The following is a 21,742-nucleotide window of genomic DNA, read 5'->3' on the forward strand; positions in this document are numbered from 1 at the left end:
TCAAACCGTGAAATAAAACGTGAATAAACATAACCATGAATGAAAATTAAAGTGCATGTGTCACAATATTTAACTGTGTAAAAACAAGATTCATATAAAGGTGTTCTGAAGTGAACAAATATCAACTGTGCTGTATAAAAAAGCCCATGTGAATAATAATCACAACGTGAAACCTCTAAACAACGTATATCCACTGCTGTATACAAACAAGGTCCATATATATGATGATAATGTGAAACGTCTGGAGAACTTCCAACATTCGGAAACTCTGATGTTTCTGCAGCCAAAACATATAACAATAATGCCTCTTACCGGATCGGTTGGACCTCAGATTATAGAGATCATAATTACCTAATGCATCGGCCTGCCGGCAACGATACAATCCACCTGTTCCTCAATCCAGGGAGAAAAAGTGAATTTGAATGGCAGGATAACCAGGTGAAAATAAAGGAAAGAATGCCTTAGAAACAAAACGAATGCTGCCATCACATGCAAGAATTGAATCCGGCTGAAAATCTAAGGTCCAACCGATCCAGTAAGAGGCATTATTGTTATATGTTTTGGCTGCAGAAACATTGTTTCCAAATGCTGGATGTTCTCGTGATGTTTCACATTTTTATCATCATATATATGGACGTTGTTTGTATACAGCACAGTGGATATAGGTTCTTTAGAGGTTTCACGGTGTGATTATTATTCACATGGGCTTTTATATACAGCACAGTTGATATTTGTTCACTTCAGAATACCTTTATATGAATCATTGTTTTTACACAGTTATATATTGTGACACATGCACTTTTTGCATTTTTATTCATGGTTGTGTTTATTCATGTTTTATTTCAATGTTTGAATTAATTCATTAGTGAATGCACACTTGTTTCTTTTGTATTATGTTTTTGAGCTTTTTGTATTTAGGCTAAACACAAACAGCGGCACCTTTTTTCCTTGAATCACTTTGTTAGCATAGAAATAAATACGAAAATAAAGGATAGAAAGCCTGAAAAAAAAAGAAACGCTAATGTAGCTGCCACATTCTAGGTCTGGTAAACTGATTTTTTTTTTTAATTTATTGCATTTTTTTCTGGGGGTTTAGATAATCTTTGAAAAGTGATTTTTTTTTTTTTCCCCACACCACTTTTAAGTGACTGGTGCGTGTCCCGGCAGCTATGGTGGGGACATCAGATTCCAGCTTATCTTGTGACTCTTCCGGAGATGCAGGTAAATACATTTCAAATGAAGGCAATTAGACCTGGTTTTCTAAGTGTATTGCACTTCTCTGTACTCTATGGAAATAGCCACTGACACAGTCTCAGAATTTCATTTCTAACTTGTCCAACTTTCTCTTCCTAGATCACTAGTGAGAATGAAGGATTCTGGGTAGCTGCTCACACTGAGGAGGAGGCAAGGAAAAAAGCTGCCAAGGCCTTGGGAGCGGCAGAGCGTGAGCTCATCGTGAAGAGAGGTTAGGAGCTAGTTTACGGTCTCTGAACACATGTACAATTTTTATGGATGCTTGCCCTTTTTAGCATCCAATAATCTGTCTATTATCTTCGGTCCCTGTAAGTGTATTTCCACTTTTTCATCCAAGTTTTGATAACGCCCACTTTATATTTGGTACATATTGCCATTCACTTAGCATAACTTATTGATAAAAAAAACCCCCTACCTAGCTTTCCCCTTCTATATAATGTTAGGAAGGGGTCAAGGAGTTATGTTTACCATAATTAACCTTGCCTGTACTGTGCTGGCTGATTGCCATTATCAGTTGTAAAATAGATGTGCCCACTGTCCTAACAAAAGGGATTAAAGAGGAAGTAAAGTCTTCCTTTTTAATTGTACCTAAAGGTAAGCCTATAATAAGGCTTACCAAAAGGTACTGTAAATATCCCCTAAACTTGCACCGTTTAGGAGATATTTACTATATACGCCAATGTCATCGGCGAATGCGCTGTGAAGAAACCACCGCCTATGCTGTTTCTTCAGGGCCCTGTGTCGTGACCAGCAGCTCGTGTGGGAATGTTGTCATTGTGCCTCCAGCCATTCACAGCGCTGGAGCCCTCAAACCTTGAAGAAACACTGAGGGAAATGTCAGCCATCTCAGCGGGGTGTGGGCACTCCTGAGAGCTTCGTTTTAAGGTAAGTATTGTGATGCAAACTAGCTCATTGTGCCTTTTTATTGTTTTGCAGGTTTTTTTTTTTAATAGGTTTTACAACCTCTTTTTAAAGAGCTCAAGACAAGAGACAAACCATGTTCTCAATCTTCCCTTCCCTGTGAATGCCTAAGAGACAACAGTTCAAAAGTGAAAGAGTCCATAAAATATTATGGTTTAATGCCCATATAAATGTCCAAGATGTTTTTATTAAAAGATGTTGCTTGGAAATGTATAAAAATGTTTGTTCAAGAAATGTATGGTGACCAAGTACGGAAGGACTGTGTAATTGATCTCACAGGTCGGCGGAAATTTGAATGGAAAAAAAAATCTAAACAAAAGGAACGCCACCAAGGGTGTCTGCAAAGTCAGGCCTTAGGCAAAAAGGAAAAGGCGCCTGCCCGATGCACAAGGGCCATGGCCGCCATTCACACCGGTGGAGGTCAGAAGCCAGGTAACATGTGGATGGCCCAGGTGGCCCCACTCCTCCTTATATTACCATAGGCCTTATATAAACCAATGTTTTGAGCAGCTCTCTGGGCAGGATATCACACTCACTGGGTCTATTATGCAGGTAAGCCAATATACCATGTTGGCAAAATAGATGGCCACTGGCCCCCTTTTTTCTCCACCCACACACCCATAACATCTGGGTATTATTACTCCGCATTTTTTTTCTTCCTTTTTGCCTTAGGCCTGACTTTGCGGACAACCTTGGTGGCATTCCTTTTTGTCATGATTTTTCCCTTCAAATTTCCACCGACCTGATGAGATCAGTTACACAGTCCTTCTTCTGTACTTGGTTACCATACATTTCTTGAACAATTGAAATACAATTTTTTCAACTTTAACCTCTTAGATTCAGCAAGGGGGGTTGACCAATCCGGGCCCCCCCTCTTTGACCATCCATTTTTACTTCCTATGGGATTTGGGGCCAGGCAGGGTGTGGGATTCCTGCAGGACTCACTGCAACAACACTATATGTGCCTGGTGTAAAATATTCTTGTATACTGCATAGAATGCATGAAGGTAAAAAACCTTCTGCCTTTGCAACCACTTTAAGTTTTGTCCAATACAAGGTAAAATGTATCTCCTATCCTAGTTCCTATTCCAGCCCTCGTTTATCCCATGAACTTGGGCAGTCTTATGGCTAAACTTTAAACAAATATTTAAAGCAGATCTTCATTTTTTTGTTTTTGTTTTTGGTTTTGTTTTATGCTGCTCTGCTAAAAACAGCAACTTTTGCTTCAATTTTATTTTTGAATATGGAACTGGAATTGATTTCTCATTTTTCTTAATCCTCTTAGATGAAGATGTTCTGGACACATGGTTTTCATCTGCTCTCTTCCCATTTGCCATGTTGGGATGGCCAGAGAATGTGAGTACTGTCCCTTGTCTGTGTAGTAGTATGATCCTACTTTTATGTTGGGGTGTCATCAGGTAGTAACAGGCATTCAGGAGATCTTGCATGTGTATTATGAACAAGGCTGCTTTTTCTTCCTATTAGTATTGCATACTAATGACATGAAAAGAATCTCATCCCAGATATTAGTCTTTGCTAACAGAGAGAGAAAAAAGTATGTGGTTTAAAAAAAGACAGACACGTTTTTTTAAAAGGGAATTGCATGACACCCCAGACACAAAACTTTCTGTTTCAGTCTTAAGCCCCATACACTCTATCAGATTTTCTGCTGATTTTTGTCTTCAGATTTACCAAAACCATGTAGTGCGAGGGCCTGCCTGATTGCATACACACTGAAACTCCTATGGTTTGACCCATATTATATGGTTTTGCTAAACCTGAAGACAAAAATCAGCAGAAAATCTGATCATGTGTATGGTGCTTAAGATGCAGTAGGTGGATTAGTACTTTTTCTCTTTAAGTATTTGTTGCTGTTTGTAGCCCTGTTTAAGGAAATTTCACCCTTGCTTTCTGACCTAGTGATGACATTGTCAGTCTAATTCAAGCTTTCAAGACAGATTTGAATGTGTTGAAAGATGATTGCCAGTCCAATAAAGCTATATGTTTATTATATATTATTTATTTTATCATATATTTATTTCCAGTTTGCAGTTTTTGCTGCGGTTTGCTATTGATTTTTTTTCTAAGACCTGCAATTTGGAAGCCCCAAACAAATGACAAGCAGCACAGAATTAGTCACCAGCATTGCCTATAGACACTCTCTGTAACATATTATTTTTTCTACCAGTACTGATTCTTCGTGCCCACCATGTTGTGTTTGTGTCTGGAGCTGGTCTTATTGATAGATCAGCAGGGATTTGCTTCTATATGTCATAAACTTTGGTCTGTTCCTTCCACAGACAAGAGACGTTAAAGAATTTTATCCCAACTCTCTGCTGGAGACTGGCAGCGATCTGCTTTTCTTCTGGGTTGCACGGATGGTTATGTTAGGAGAGCAGCTGACAGGGCAGTTACCATTTAAAGAGGTAAGTCATAATAATGCTGTGCATTTCATGGGCCATACACTTTAACAGGACATTGCATTGTGCAGTCCACAAAACATTCTCTTTATGTGACTGTGCCCCAAGCATTGCAGCGATCGGGTTTCATAAAGGAGGTTTTGGGTAAAGACACAGATCTGCTGTGAAATCTATGCATAAGGACTGAGTTATGCTTTATTTCTGGGAACCTGTGTGCTCCAGCATGACCAGACGCAGCTCTGTGATGGAACCTGTGGTATCTGACAGCTTGAGGAACGTGATGCATTAGGGGACTTCACCTAGTGACCCACCCACTCTGTTCTGTAAAGGTCAGCATGTACCTGTGACAATATCTTATAAGAAACCTTTGATTTCAAGTTTCGAAACCTAACAGTACAATTCTATAGTTCCAGTAAGAGAATTATGGAAGATGGGATTAAAGAGTAACTTCACTTTCCCCTATAGGTGATCTATGTACATTACAGGGATTTTAACAGATTCCTACCTTTTGTTCTGAAGAAATAGCTGTTTGTCTGTGTCCATGTGCTCAGTGAATCTGTGTGGAAGTGATTTTATAATTGTCAATCAGCTGCAGGGCTCTAATGCGGAAAGTGACACGGGGTCTTCGTCCCTTTTAGATGTGATTTCCCTTTTTGGGAGTATCTCAGCATCAATTTAATTTGCCAGGGATGCCAAAAATCAGATTGTATCTTGGTGCAGAATACCTCCAGGTAGCCATATTGTATTGCAATTTACAGAAAATTACAGATTGAAAAGGAACAGTCATTTTTTTATAACATTCAATTACAATATAAATTGTGTTGCAATTGATTACACTATTTTTTTCATACACAGACGCGCACACATACACAGATGCACACACGGACGCGCACACACGGACGCGCACACACGGACGCGCACACACGGACACGCAGACACGCACACAGACAGACCCAGCATCTAACTAATGGCAGCCTATGAGTTCAGACATAGTTTAAATGATATCAGTAACGCAATCCTTGGCATTAGGCCTTGGGCCTCATTCATAAGGGTGTACTTAAGCATACATCAATGAAAAGTGCTGTGTTTGCCCCCCAAAATGCACAGGCATGCAGGCAATCCCATTTATGCCTATTGGGGTTAAGTGGTTACATGGACACAATTGCTCCCAATTTTTCATCTATGTGGGTGCAAGTGCATGTCCCCCAACTCACACATTCTGCGATCAGTGACAAGCACCCACAGAGATATCAAATTGAGAGCAGCAGCTGTTCTGTGCAACCGCTGCACCCCAAAAGACATTAATGGGACTGCCTGGACAGGGATACATGGAACAGCTGTGCATCCCGTGTGGGAAAACGTGGCCCTTTGCACGTACGTACGCTTAAATATGCCAGTGTGAACAAGATATTAGCTGTTTGCTATGCTTCATACTGTGGAATACAGCATAAAAATATGGTTGTATATGTGTTCAGGTATTTCTGCATTCGATGGTCCGAGATGCCCATGGAAGGAAGATGAGCAAGTCTCTGGGAAATGTTCTTGATCCTCTGGATGTGATGACTGGAATAAGTCTAGAGGTACAAAGATAACTAGGAGAGACTTCTAATCACCACCTCTGTTCCTCCGTGTCTTAACTCTTCTCCTCTTTCTTTAGCATTTGACAGAGAAGTTAAAGGAAGGGAATTTGGAACCACGGGAGTTTAAAGTGGCAGAAGCTGGACTAGTAAGAAAAAGCCGTGTTTCATGTAAAATCCTTGTGTGTCATAAGTGTTTGCATAGAATGTTTGTCATATTTAGGCAGTCTGTCAAATGTTTTTTTCTAGGCAAATGATTTTGCATAGTAGATCTGCTATTTTTAAGGTAGAAAGAAGGAAATAATAAGAAAAGCTGAGATGACAGCTAGCTGAGCTTTCATTGATTTTTTTTTTTTTTTTTTTTTTTGTTGTTTGTTTTTCTCCAACCCCATTTGGAAATACAGATTGAAACTCAGCTTAGCACAATGGAAGTATGCACATGTCATACCCGAGGGGTCGCTGTGAAAGCTGACAGTCTCTTCAGTAGTTGGCGCTTCTACAATGATAGTGATGATCTCCTGGGTTCTGTTTAAGAAGCTTCCCTTCTGCACACTGATCACCAGCACTTTTTTTTCAATAAATATAAGGTGTCGTCTTATTAAACAAGGTGGGGATGAAGGGCAGTGACATCAAGTTCTTCACTTGTTCGAACCCCGACTTAGTTGGGGTAGGTGGAACACTATGGTGGGAGTGGGTCAGCCTGACACTTGATCTTTAACCTCTGTGGGACACGCCTGCTGACCTTTGGGGGAGGTCCCTATTCCAATCCCTGGGTCCTAACCTTGTTCTTCTAGGGGAAACCTTAACTTAAACCCCTAACCCTAACTTAAACCCCTAACCCTAACTCCTAACCCCAAATAACCTTTGACATATGAACTTTAACCCTAACTCTAAGTGTATCTCCACTTTATGACTCCCCCACCCTAAAACCCCTACCTTTCCCAGATCCCGCTTGGTTTGTTGGAAAAAAGGTAAAAAAAAAATTTTAAGGCTCGCTCGCCCCGTAGAAACTTGGGGGTTTTAAAAAACATTTCCGCAAAACGCTTGCCCGGACTTGTTCATGCCCGGACTTGTTCATGCCCGGACTTGTTCATGCCCCAACTTAGTTGGGGTAGGCTGAACACTTTGGCAGGGTGGGTCAGCCCGACACTTGACCTTTGACCTCTGTGGGACACGCCTGCTGACCGTTGACCTTTTGGGGGAGGTCCCTATTCCCTATGCCTTGTTGTTCTTTGAAGAAAAAGAAAAATTAATACAAGGAGTTCTATGAGTGTGTGCGGAAGGGGGGGGGGGGTGTAAATCAGCTTACACAGGACCTAGAAGATAGCGGCTATCACTGTAGTAGCCCTGACCACTACAGTGATTGTGAGCTTCCCCAGCAACCCTCAGATATGAGATGTGCATACTTACATTGGCCCAAGCCGGACTAATGTAGCTATGTGGTATGGATCATTCCTGGAGTTCAGATTTAAAGTGGATGTAAACCCTCACATATACCCACTGAAGTGACTGGCCTCAGGTGATACACAGAGATTAAACAAATCCTTCTACATAACTTCTACGTGTTTATCTGCTGTCTTTTCTACATCCGTTCAAAGTCCAGAATTTATAAAGCTTGTCTGAGATGTCAGAAAAAGGGGCATAGAGCTGAAGTTTCATTCTGCAGAGCTCAGTGAGAAGAGCTGATTGGAGGGAAGGGACACGCCCTCCTTCACACAGGAAGAGTTGAGGCTGTCAATCAGCTGGAGCTCCCTCCTCTGTCACCATTTTTCTCTTGGTGTCAGGAAAACTTGCCAGAAGTCATTCATGCTGATGACAGTTGAATGAAAAGCAGCAGACAGAAATAACATTTAGTGCTTTTCATTGAGACAAGTACACACCATAGAGGGATATACTTTGTTAATTTATTATGTCTGAAGTTTACAACCATTTGAAGGACAGAAATAGTAAAAATAGACTTTAAAGCAGGGTTCCACACACTTTTATTTATTTTTAATTGGCACCCGTTCTTCTGCTATGAATACTCAAAAGCATGTTTGTAATACATTTTCCATTCAAGTACATTTTTTTTTTTATATTTACCTACCTTTGTTTTCTGCTTCCTGAGTGCTTCCATGTGGGCATGTGAAGAAAAAAAGTCCTGCTGCCCACAGTTGAGACGGCTTTGGCTGTAATGCCAGGCAGGAGTAGGTTGCATGCCCTGCCACTGCAGCAGTCAGAATGTGAATAGCAAATTCCGGATAGGCTGCACTCCCACACAACGAATAGTGTCAAAAGCTTTATTGAAAACCATAAAAGTAAAGCATGGGTAGAAGCGGGGGGATGAGAATGAACAAGGTTGATGCTTTTCACAAAATTGACGTGCTTTGTTAAAACTACCAAAGGTTTTTATTTGGTTTCCAATAAAGCTTTTGACACTATTCGTTGCGTGGGAGTGCAGCCTATCCGTAATTTGCTATTTACTTGATTGTGGGCATGTGAAGCCCATTAGGACTCTGTTCCCGGGATAAGGTGCTGCTGGTTACCTAGCATGCGCCTCCCGATCTCGCTCTTGCGCATTCTACACAGGGCGTAGCGCAGGAATATTATCTTGTTACCATAACAACGGGCGGCGATTAAGGAAGTGCCCAACCCTTTGTTATGGCAATGCAATCCTGCAGCAATGCCCACTGATTCCTGGGAACGATGACACATCTCCCAGGAGCAGAGGTGCCACAGGAAATGAAGTACATTGCCGCGGCCCAGAAGGAGGCAGAATACAGGTAACACCCTAGCAACAAGCCAGAAACAGTAAGCAAAAAAAACTGCCCAATGTTGTTCAACTTGCAGGAATGTACTGATTGAGATGAAGATTAAATTATGGGTGGAACTCTGCTTTAAGTCTGACTTTTATTTATTTATTTATTTTTTTAACCTAAACTGTTGCCTGCCTGTGTCTGTGCCACAATATATGGAGGAAACCATTAAGGAGATATGCTTACAACATATTTGACTTGGGTTTAGATTACCTTTAATGCAATATTCGAAAGACCAATGATCAGCTATCTTAGCTAAGTGGCACATTTGTGGTATACAACAAGGAGTTGTCTCTCCATATTCAGCAGTTAAGAGCCCTTTCACACCGTGCCACGGGGGGCATCGGCAGTAAAGCGGCGCTATTTTTAGTGCCGCTTTACTGACGTTTTAGTAGATGTTAAGGGGTTAAATCCACCTGCAAAACGCCACCGGAATCGCAGCTTTGCCCCATTTGATTGGGGAGGAGCGGTGAGTTCACCGCTCCAAAGAAGCTGCTGGCAAGACTTTTTGTGACGCCCTGCCAGCGCACCGCTCCAGGGTGAAAGCCCTCAGGCTTTCACACTGGAGTGAAAGGAGCCACTTTTTTTAGGCGCTATTTTTAGCGCTGTAGCGCCTGAAAAACGCTGGCAGTGTGAAAGGGGTCTAAGAGCTGCGTTCAAACTGCTCTGTGATTAATAGTTCTGTCCTGGTCAAAGTATGGATTCTCAGAGGATCATGGGAATCCTGTTGACTATACAAGGAGAAGATTCTTTATAACAACATGTCCTTTTTCTTGTTAGTTAAAAGATTACCCCAACGGGATCCCTGAGTGTGGTACGGATGCCCTTAGATTTGCTCTCTGCTCTCACAGAGTTCAAGGTGAGAAGAATCCTCTACTTTACACTCTACACTTAATTTGTCTAAGTGTTTGTTAGTAATTGGACTGATCTATGTGTTGATCATTTTTCCCAATAGCATTTGCTATAAAGTTAAAGGAAATAACAAACCTGTTATACTTACCTGCTCTGTGTAATGGTTTTGCACAGAGCAGCCCCAATCCTCCTCTTCTCAGGTCCCCTGCCAGCGCTCTGGGCTCCTCCCTCCTGCTGAGTGCCCCCCTAGCAAGCCACTTGCTAGGGGGGGGCACTCATGCATGCTTGCTCCTGAGCCCCACTCTGTTTGTCCATTGCCTCGCTCCCTCCTCACTGGCAGTGATAGACAGAACTGGGAGCCAATTGCTCCTGCTGCTGTGTCTGAGCCAATGAAGAGAGAGAGAGCCGGGAGAGCAGCTGCTCTTGTACACATTGTTGGATCGAGATTGGTCTTGGGTAAGTATACAGAGGGAGCTGGTGGGGAGCTGCACACAGGAGGTTTTTTGCATACTATGCATGAAGGAAAAAACCCTTCAGCGTTTAGAACCACTTTAAAGAGGAACTGCAGTCTGCTCACATAATTTGTATTAAGAACATCTTTGCCATTCTGAAGCTTCCCTCCACCACATGATTTTCTACTTGCCAAATATGCTGCAGAAATCTCCCTCCATGGAATCTGGCTGCAACCATTTTAACTGTTGGTAGCTGAAGCTGCTGCCTGTTCACTTCCTGGATTCACACAGAGACACACATCCAGCTCTGTAGCTCTGCAGCTCTCATTAGCCCTCTTTCTTATGACTTACCCCCCCTCCCTTCCTGGCAAACTCTAATAATGGTGAGAGAGCTGTGCATGATGTCATAAGTCTAGGCTTTTTACCAGACAAGAAACATGAAGTAAGGTATTTACTGGCAGAAAAAAAATGTTTTACTGTGCAAAGTTAAAACAACAAGGGCAGAAGATTTAATAGATGGAAAGATGAAAAAACGACCGAAGGTCCGCTTTAAGCTAAGATGTGCATGAAGAAATATACTTATGGTAATTATTTAGTAATGACTTCTAGATGGAACTGAGGATCATAGTAAATATCCGTAGGCATTAAGCTCCATCTGGTGGCCATAATATGGTATTTTTCTGATCCACTCTGTTTTTATTTGAATAAATAACATTTGACCTGTAGAGGAAATAGAACAACATTTGATGTTACCCCATTTGCAAAGAACAGTTTCACTGAAAAAATAGCTATGGAAATAGTTTTATTTTTTTTTATAAATTTACAGCGTTTCTGGAAAGCATTCACAGCACTTCACTTTTTTCGACATCTTGTTATGTTGCCCTTCCCCAGATCTGTGCCTCCATATAATCCTGTCTCGGAGGTCTACAGCCAATGACATGCACTGTTAAATGTAGGACGTTATATAGACAGGTGTGGGGCTTTCCAAATCATGTCCAATCAACTGAACTTACCACTGGTGGACTCCAATCAAGTTGTAGAAACATCTTGAGGATGATCAGTGGAAACAGGATGCATCTGAGCTCAATTTTGAGTGTTGGGGGAAAGGCTGTGAATTCTTATGTACACACGGGTTTTCTTTTTTCTTTTTTTTTTTTTCTTTTTTATAAATTTTCAAAGATTTCAAACAAACTTCTTTCGCATTGTCATTATGGGATATTTGTAGAATTTTGAGGAAATAATGAATTTCATCCATTTTGGAATAAGGCTGTAACATAACAAAATGTGGAAAAAGTGAAGCACTGTGAATATTTTCTGGATGCACTGTACCCCTTAACCACTTAAGCCCTGGACCAATTTGCAGCCAAAGGACCAAGCCCCTTTTTGCGATTTGGCACTGAGTCGCTTTAACTAACAATTGTGCGATGTGCCTCCCAAACAAAATTGGCGTCCTTTTTTCCCCACAAATAGAGCGTTCTTATAGTGGTATTTGATCACCCCTGCGGGTTTCATTTTTTGCACTATAAACAAAAATAGAGCGACAATTTCGAAAAAAATTCAATATTTTTTACTTTTTGCTATAATAAATCTCCCCAAAAAAATATATAAAAAATTTTTTTTCCCTCAGTTTAGGCCGATAGTATTCCTCTACATATTTTTGGTAAACAAAATCGCAATTTCCGATTATTGATTGGTTTGTGAAAAAGTTATAGCGTTTACAAAATATGGGATAGTTTTATAGCATTTTTATTAATATTTTTTTTTTTTTTACTAGTAATGGCGGCGATCAGCGATGTGTGTGTTTTTTATTTTTTTTGTGACTGCGACATTATGGCAGACACATCGGACATTTTTGACACATTTTTGGGACCATTGTCATTTATACAGCAATCACTGCTATACAAATGCACTGATTCCTGTGTAAATTACACTCGCCTAGTGGTTAACTCCTTCACTGCCAGTGAAGGAGTTAACCATTAGGGGGGAGGGGTTAAGTGTGTGTGTGTTTTTTTTTTTTTTTTTCTAACTGTAGGGGACGTGGCTTGGCATCTGACGTCACTGATCGTCTTTCCCTATAACAGGGAACAGATGATCAGTGACAGGCTCAATAGGAAGCACGGGGAGAGGTTTGTTTACACGGACCTCTCCTCGTTCTTCAGCTCTGTGCCCCGATCGGGTCCGCTGGTCTAGCGGCCACGGTCACGGAGCTCAAGACCGGGTCGCCAGCGTGCCGCCGGCAGCACGCTCGGGAATCACTGCTTGGCACTTAAAGAGCAACGTACCTGTACGTGCTTGTGCCCAGCCGTGCCATTCTGCCAACGTAAATGTGCAGGAGGTGGTCCTTAAGCCGTTAAGCCCCATACACACTATCAGATTTTCTGCTGATTTTTTCCTTCAGATTTACCAAAACCATATAATATGAGGTCAAACCTTAGGAGTTTCAATTTGTATGCAATCAGGCAGGCCCTTGCACTATATGATTTTGGTAAATCTGAAGACAAAAATCAGCAGAAAATCTGATAGTGTGTTTGGGGCTTTAGTGTTATTTTCCAGATTATTTATTGCAGTATTGTTGAGAAATGTAGATGAACCAATCTCATAAAAGTTTCTCTTTAAAGTTGAGTTGTCACCAAAATCATCCAGTTGGGACATCTTCGTGTGACACACATCAGAATTCCAGCTACTCTGGAGAGATTTGCAATTGTTTCCTTGCATCTTTGGCACAGGAAGTTTAAGAAAATCTACCTAGCAGGACACAGGCAGCATAAAATTTTTATTTTTTTGCTTTTGATTGCACAGGGAAGGTTTACTTCCCTATGCAATCAAAAGCAAAAAAAAAAAAATTAGCTTTACATTTACTTTTTATAGAAACCCTTTTGGCATCTACAAAGATGGTTACTCACTAAGCTTCCAGACTGTATAGAAGGTACATGGTGCTGCACGTAGCTTCACTTGATTTCCAGAGTGCTGTGGAAACCAAAGCTGGGCAGTTTATTATTTGGGTTCAAACTAAACCTTAGAAGGTTTAGAAGTTGTCTATATCATGCTGCAACTTTTTCTGTCCTCTTGATTTTGCTTAATTGTTTCCTTTCATATTCCCTTACTGCGATTTAAGGTGATGATATTAATCTAGATGTTGCCTCTGTCCTCGCCATCCGCCATTTCTGCAATAAAATCTGGAACGGAGTGAAATTCACATTAACTGCTCTGGGTGAAGATTTTACTCCGCTGCCAAAGGATCAGGTATGTCAACCTCCTAATATCACATGCCATTAAGGCTCTTCTATAATTTTTGGCAAACATTGCACACTGCCTCTGTTTTAAAAGCAATTGTTTTTAACATATAATACCTTCTACAGAGTCCAGTAACATTTTGCTTTCTAAGTACTGAGTTAATTGACATGGGACTTTTTATTGTTGTGCTGCTCAGACTGAGCTCATACTGAATAGATTTTGAATTGTACGCTTTTTCATGATAGCTAAGGCCCCATGCCCCCATTGACCGATGGCTTCTGGATCGACTGCGGCAAACGACTGAGGAGTGCGAGAGGAAATTCCAGACCTTTGAGATTCATGGAGCTGCTGGGGCCATTCATTCATTCTGGGTACAGAGCTACTGTGATATCTATGTGGTGGGTATACCAAGCTGCACCTCAAAGTAACTGTGTATTGTGATAGCAGTCTGCAGGGAAGTCAGACTGCATGCCATATAAATAACCATTAGAGGGAGAGTCTTCAAATCTGTTTAAATAATTAAGTTTCAAAAGATTAGTTCACATTTTTAGGTATTTAGCATGGAACATGTAACATGTTCCAGCAGCTGCAGCCTCTCACCCCTCCCTGTGACAGCAAGCTGGGGATCTGCTCCCAGTGCCCCCTGTCACTCTTTTAAATTTATGCAGCTGTGCGGTGCTCCGCCCTTATGGCCACATCATTGATTCAGTTTCCTGTGAATGCATGATTTACAACTAACGCCAGCCATTGCAACTGACGGCTTGTAGTTCTGATTGAACTGCGAGGTCGCTGACGAGTGAGCTCATAGTTCATTCACAAGCCCTGCAGCTTGTAAACTGTCAGCCCGTATGCAGGTACAGGCTGAAAGCTGCAGGACTTGTCTGCAGGAGTCTGGCATTGCACCCCTGATCCACTGATGATGGATGCAATGCTTTCCAAGCTCCTTAGGGAAAAATGAATAACAAATGCACTTTTTGTTCCTGCAAAAATATGTGCATTTATTGTTTTTCAAAAGGTGAACTTATCCTTTAAGACCATGGTATAGGAAACATTAACACTGAACTGCAGGAAAATGTATACAGCTAATGTAAGTACCTGAAGTGTTTACATTAGCTTCCTACCATTCCCAGTACAGTACTTATGCCGGGAAAGGGAAGAACAGCGGTGTGAGCCAGAGGAGGCTGTACTACACTGTACAGTTCAGACTAGTGCCCTGAACTGAGGAGCGAGTAGAAAGATGGCCTACAGTTGTGCTCATAAGTTTACATACCCTGGCAGAATTAGATTTCTTGGCCATTTTTCAGAGAATATGAATGATAACACAAAAAACATTGAGATCCTCCTTTTCTCTGAGACGGCGCTCCTGGCCCCTACCCCCGCCTGAGGACACGCAAGCCATGCCGCTGCTATGTTTGCCCACTCAGACAGGGAGCCGCGGGTGGTTGGCCTTGCCCCTCTCTCTCTCTTCTCATTGGCTTTCTGACTTTGACCACAGCAGGAGCCAATGGCACTGCACTGCTGTCTCAGCCAATGAGGAGGGAGAGTCCCGGCAGCTGAGTCTCTCTTGCAACATCACTGGAACTAGTTGGGCTCAGGAAAGTTTTTTTTTTTTATCTTAATGCATATAATACATTAACCTTTTAACGTTCTGATCCACCGTTTGGTAGACTTAGTAAAAAAAAATAGCAGTGTGTACTAGACTTAGAACGTTAAAGGGTTAAGATCAAAAAACTTTCTGCCTTTACAACCACTTTAGTTTCAGTGATATTTCAGCTTTGCCAAAAGAAATCTGTTAAATTATCCATATTGAAAGCCTTAGTTGCATACCCATACATGAGGTCTACTGTTTTCTCCACCAACACAGGAAGCTGTAAAACCAATCTTGAATGGACCTGGTGCTGCTGATGCCAAACAAGTGCTTTACTGGGGAGCAGAGAACATGTTGCGCCTTCTTGCCCCATTTATGCCTTACCTGTCAGAGGAGCTGTGGCAACGTCTTCCGGCTGCTGCGCAAAATGCTCCCAGCATCTGTGTTGCTGAGTATCCAACACCTGGACACACGGTAAGGGGGGATTTTTACTTTAGTGTAGTGTTGCACTTACACATTATTTAGCATGCAGGCCCCTAACCTGAGAAAATGTATCTGACACTTAGGGGTTGATTTACTAAAACTGGAGAGTGCAAAATCTGGTGCAGCTCTACAAAGAAACCAATCAGCTGCCAGGTTTATTTCTCAAAGCTTACTTAAACAAGCTGAAGTTAGAAGCTGATTGGTTTCTATGCAGAGCTGCATTCGATTTTTGCACTCTCCAGTTTTAGTAAATCAACCCCTTATGCCCCGTACACACGAGAGGGATTAAGTCTGACAGACCTCCAAAGGAGTTCCGCCGGAGTTCCGCCGGAGTTCCGACGGAGTTCTGGCGGACTTTTCGACCGAACGGACTTGACCACACACCATCACACCAAACTCCGACGGAGTCGAACGTGATGACGTACGACTGGATTCGACGTAGGAAGTTCCTAGACAGTAGCCAATAGCTGCCCTAGCGTCGGTTTTAGTCCGTCGGAGTAGCACACACACGAGCGGATTTTTCAAAGGGGACCGGGTCCGGCGGAGTTCCGTCGGGAAAATTTAAAGCATGCTTCATTTCTAAAGTCCGTCAGACTTTAGCTTCGCTAAAGTCCGTTGCAGCCCACACACGATCGGATAGTCCGCCGGACTCAGTCCGTCGGAGTTTGGATGTCGAAAAGTCCGCTCGTGTGTACGGGGCATTAGTCTGCTTTAAAGGACATGGATCACATACCTTACAAAAAAGCTCCAACTCAAAAGAAAACCTTACAAACATAACATGGGGGAGAAAGAGGGGAAACAAGTTGGGAATGTTAGAGGATGGGAGGGGTGTAGATGGCAAAGGAGAGGTCAGTGGACACGGGACTGAAAGTACCCATAAGAGTGGATGCTTCCAATTTGACCAAATGTCATATCATATGTAATGCTATATAATGGTAACACAGCATTAACTGTCTGTAGGCATGAAGCTCATGTAGGAGGCTCTACAGACTTCTAATGTATCAAAATTTCCCTTGCATAGAATAAAGTAAACGTGAAAACAGAGCTTGATGTACCCATCACCTTCTACGTCTTCTAGGTATCTTTTTTTTTTTTTTAATAAAGATTTACTTGGCCTTTAATCTTACACTACAGATATACAGCAAGGAGGCTGTTGGAACAAGGATGCCTAGGCACACTCACATACCAGGAAGTGCACTGTTATTTTTCAGAGTGGTGCATATTCACTATTTAAATCTCTACTTGTTCCCTGCAACATAGCAGATCTTCACTTTACGTCCATTTTATGGCTGTATTCTCTTAACTGCTTCCGGCCTGCCCCACATACATTTACTGCAGCAGGGTGGCCCGGGTGCACAAAATCACGTACCTGTACATGGTTTCGTGAACGGATTTTAGGGCGCGCACCGCGCCTCTCCCACTGTGACTGGACACAGCAGGAGCCAATCGGCGAGTCCAGCGGGTCAGATTTGTCTGCCACATTGTCGCAGATCGGCACCATTACTAGTAAAAAAATATAAAAATAAAATGAAAGTCCCTATCCCGTAGTTTGCAGATGTTATAACTTTTGCACAAACCAATCAATATTCTCTTATTGGGATTTATTTTACCAAAATATATAGCTGAATACATATTGGCCCAAATTGATGAAGAAATTTGATTTTTTTTTTACATTTTTTTGGGGGTATTTATTATAGCAGAAAGTAAAAAATGTTGTTGTTCAAATTTGTCGGTCTTATTTTGTTAATGGCACTAAAAAGATTAAAAACAGCAGAGGTGATCAAATACCACCAAAAGAAAGCTCTATTTGTGGGGAAAAATAACATAAATTTTATTTGGGTACTACCGCACAATTGTCAGTTAAAGCGATACAGTGCCGTATTGCAAAGAACATGAAAAAATGTACTAAATATAAACTCGCGCTAGCGGTATACAAAACAACACAAAAATAAAATAAAAGCAGCTGCCATACACAAGGTGCTAATCACTTGAAAAAAATGCAAAAATATATATAAATATGGCACTCCCAATCATAATATAGGTGAATAAAGAACTAATTGTATGACTAAAATGAAAGAAAGCAAAGTCCAGATAAAGTGCTCCAATCCAAGGTGAAGGAAATACAAGAAGTGCTTCAGAAAAATTCAGGTGTGCAACACCCCCTCATTTGTCCCCACTCCAGATGACCCCCAGCTTTGCAGTCTAGGGGTCACTTCAAACTTGGTAGTAATATCCAGGTAGATTAAACGTAGGATATTTTGGTGCTATCCACTGATCTGGACCCTTATTGAAAGCTCTTGCTAGCTACCTACCTTATTTTCTACACAGTGAACATTGTTCAGCTAAATTGCTGGAATTCAGTTGCTGTTGCCCCCTAGATCTACAACACCTGTGAACTTTTTGTTCCAATATCGCATTACTGCTTGGTTGGCATCCATCTACACCCCCATTGTGACAGTTGCTTCACCCACTTTCTTTATGGAATCCTTTTACATGAGTGAAAACAATTTGACTATCTCTACCTCTATCCTATACCCCTGACGAAGGTGTTTAACCAGAAAAGTTTTGGGTACCTGGGATTGCTATCTACTGGAGAGTATCATTCTCTTTGTCATATTTTTTTCATGTAAACATTGTTTTTTGTTTTTGTTGTTTTCTTCACATGTATGTATATTCTGATTTTATTTTGATGTTTTTTAATATTGATCATTCTGTTTGATTGTAGAATTTTATGTATATTCTATAAACTATTTTTTCATATTACATCAGTGTATGTGGCCTCCAAAGTCCCATTGAAGGGGGATTTTTCTTTTTCCTAATATTGTACTTGTGTTTGTTATTAGTGATTTTTTTTTCTCATAATTAGGCTCATTGGAATTACCCTGAGGAAGAAGAATCCTTTGATTTTGTTCTCTCAGTAATCAGGACACTACGAAAATTGAGGAATGAATTCAGCCTGACTAAGGCTAGACCTGAAGGTGAGTGGATAGGGGTGAGCATGGTCTGATTGTTTCTTGAAAGATATATTATTGGATTTCCCATATTGGTTTCCTGGTTTTCACAATCTGTTTCCACTGCTGCCCCTTTCCTATACTATGAAAAAAGCCCAGCTCACCCCTCTTCTTTCCTAATCAGCATGCCTTCCATTTTTATATAACATCTCTCACCTTGTAGCTGATATTCTTGATATAGGAGGGATGATTTGTCTTTCTGAACTGGGTCATCTTCTGTTCGAGTGGGGTGTAGTTCTGGCCCCACAGTAAAAAAATCATCAGTTCATCCACTTTCACTACCTTTAGTGATGGGCTCAGGCGTGTTCAGGATCGTAGTCCCATCTCACCTCAGAAATTGCCCCAAGAAGCCGACACTGCACACTCACCAATCATAAGCCGTGAGGCATTTACCGGTCTGTGCAGCTGCTGACCAGGAAATGCTTCACTGCCTATGATTGGCGGTGTGCAGTGTCTGCTTCCTGGCAAGATTGCTCAGGTAAGTTGGGACTACAATCCTGAACACGCCTTAGCCCATCACGAACTACCATCAAAGCTCAGAATGGAGCTGAAACCCTTCAGTGACATCACCACCCTGCCTCATAGAGACTGGTTGATGGTATATTACCTCCCCTGGGTCATGCAGAGAAGCAAACCCTCTCCCTGTGTCATGACAAAATCACGTTACCAACTACAGCCTTTGCAGTTCCCGCTTCACCTACAGGAAAGTACACCAGTGGTTCTCAACCTCAGTCCTCCCAACGGGTCATGTTTTGGGCACTTCCTTTAGATAAAATAGCTCTCATCAGTACCATGTCATTAATATTGATTTAAAGCAGCTGTGCAAAGTGAAGGAAAACCTGAAAACATGGTCTGTTGGGGGTACTCGAGGACTGAGGTTGAGAACCACTGAAGTAGATCATTTGAAGAGGCAGGGCAGCATAATCGTGTCACATGATTTTAGAAGACAATTTTATGTTTTTTTTTCCCCAGTTTTTTTTTTTTGTAAATGAAAGCTATATAAGGGGAATTGACATCAATGTTTTTAGCAAGGTAAGCTAAAAAAAAAAAAAATCTTTGTGAGTAATTGTTGCTTTATGTTTCATGGTGTCTTGAAGTTTCTATCGTGTCTAGTGAATGTTCAGATTTTGCATGTTGCCATTAGTGTTGGGACCAAGCATAAGTTCGACCCGAACATCGCCCCTTTTGGCGAACACCCGAATTTGCGTGGTGTTTGGCAGGCACCCCACAATGCACTGCACAAGCTTTGCTCAATCAGAGCATAGTGAGTGGTTGTTGAGTGGGAAGAGATGCCGGCTGCTGCGTCCTTAACAACAGATGACTTATCAGCTGTCAACAGGCTTTCCTGCTGACAGCTGAATGAGAAAAAAAAACCCCATTGTCCGCAATAGAAAAATGTGAAAGAAAACAGCATGGGGGTCCCCCAAATCCATACCAGGCCTTTTGGGGAACCCCACGCCAAAATAAAAACAAAACGGCGTGGACCCCCCCCCATCCCAAAATCCAAACCAAACCCTTATCCAAGCTTGCTGCCTGGCACTGCCCCCATGTGACATCACAGACCCAGCATGCACCGAAATTCTACATTTGCCATGTGGGAACTGTAGAAGCAGTTTATGCTGTGTCCAAATGAACACATAGTTGCACACAGACATTTGGCAGACTGACCATCATGGTTTTGAGGACAATTTGAACATTTACATTGTGGCACAACAGATACTTCAGAAGTCTGTGCAGACTTGTGATGGAAAACCTTGTTTGTGTGTAAATTAAAAATCCGTATTTCTATATGTTTGGCTTCTTGCCTCACTGTATACAGTTTACTTAAGCAAATTTTTTTTTTATGCACCCTCATTTAATAGGCTGTTGGGTTGCAGACCTGATGGACAGCCCAGATTCCACTTGAAGCAGTGCACATGACAAGCTGAGAATGCCTCTGCTGAATGAGATTCAGTGGTGTAGCATTGTCAGGCTGTAACAGGAAAGACTGTTACTGGCAGGAGGCACAAAAAAACGATTTGCTTAAGAAAACTGCATACAGTGAGATATGAAGAAATAAACAGTGGGACTCCAATTTACATGCCTCAAGATCATTTCTTAAAATGTGTCTGTACTGAATGCTAGTGCAGCTTGTAATATAAGTGGCCTAACAGTCATTTTTTTTATTTTTCTCATGTCTGATTTTTTTTTTTTTTTTTTTCAAAACAGTCCACATTTTCTGTTCCCGTAAAGAGGACCTGTCTTCTCTTCAGTCTTTCCTCTCCCCTCTGCAGACTCTGTCATTGTCAGGATCTCTTCATATTCAGCTGTCCAGTGATTCATTTCAAGAGGGTGGTGACCGAATTGGCTGGGCCATGGAGGAAGTAATGGATAACTGCCGCGTTTATATGAATCTTCAGGTCAGAAACCGCTGCCTATAATGAGACTGTTTTTGGTGTGCAGAACACTGGGACAGATTTGTGAAAACTGTTGTTAAAGCGGTAGGTATATGACGGTCAAAGGAGCCAGAAATTTGAAAGGTTAAAATCCAATCTTCTTTATTGAAACTGATGTTTGGGTAAAAATCCAGGCACAACATTTGATGCGTTTCGGCCTATGCAGGCCCCATCAGCTGTCTTTTTCCTGGATTTTTCCCCTAACATCTTTTTGCTGGCTCTTTTGGCTGTGGTATACCTACACTTTGCAGAGGCTTTAAGTGGGGCATTGATATGGAATCTAACTTAATTTGAAACAGGATTGCAGGGTGCTAGCGCTGTTAGTTTTTGTTATTAAAGCGGATTTTCATCCTCCAATACTTGTCTTGTCCCACCATTACTTGCACGCCTAGGCGAATGACATGCATTGCCCTCTCCTTACCTCCTGTGATATACTCGTCACTTACTCCAGGAGGCAAAATATTTCATTCACTAAAAGATGGAGGGGCAGACCTAGAGTTGCCATCAGAAGGTGTGCTGGCTGAAACCAGAACAGCCGGCAGCCCATCAACGATGTCATGGGAAAATATGGTGGTGCAGGACTAAGCACTGCCAGAAAAGAAGAGGATCTCAGCTGGCTGTGCTGGGTAGGTGAGTATTTAAAATGTGTAGAACTCACCACCTGGTTAGTAAGGGGTTTAAAACAAAAAAAAATGGGTGAGGGTGAAAATCAGTGGCGGC

The 21,742-nt window shown here is 41.7% G+C and overlaps 1 protein-coding gene across 1 annotated transcript in view; it reads left to right on the plus strand.

Annotated features, from left to right (window-relative positions):
* The window catches only part of VARS2 (valyl-tRNA synthetase 2, mitochondrial), a 66,665-nt gene that overhangs the window by 40,215 nt on the left and 4,708 nt on the right, over positions 1-21,742 (plus strand). The window contains exons 17-28 of the mRNA XM_077478937.1: positions 1,146-1,221; positions 1,354-1,465; positions 3,461-3,531; positions 4,476-4,601; positions 6,071-6,175; positions 6,253-6,321; positions 9,748-9,826; positions 13,387-13,514; positions 13,751-13,903; positions 15,370-15,567; positions 18,443-18,554; positions 20,796-20,986. Coding sequence (XP_077335063.1) covers positions 1,146-1,221; positions 1,354-1,465; positions 3,461-3,531; positions 4,476-4,601; positions 6,071-6,175; positions 6,253-6,321; positions 9,748-9,826; positions 13,387-13,514; positions 13,751-13,903; positions 15,370-15,567; positions 18,443-18,554; positions 20,796-20,986 — 1,420 coding nt within the window. The remainder of the gene's footprint in view (positions 1-1,145; positions 1,222-1,353; positions 1,466-3,460; positions 3,532-4,475; positions 4,602-6,070; positions 6,176-6,252; positions 6,322-9,747; positions 9,827-13,386; positions 13,515-13,750; positions 13,904-15,369; positions 15,568-18,442; positions 18,555-20,795; positions 20,987-21,742) is intronic.

Source organism: Lithobates pipiens, unplaced genomic scaffold (assembly GCF_037356315.1).
Source record: "Lithobates pipiens isolate NorthernLeopardFrog02 unplaced genomic scaffold, aLitPip1_a1.2 Scaffold_1, whole genome shotgun sequence".
NCBI lineage: Eukaryota > Metazoa > Chordata > Amphibia > Anura > Ranidae > Lithobates > Lithobates pipiens.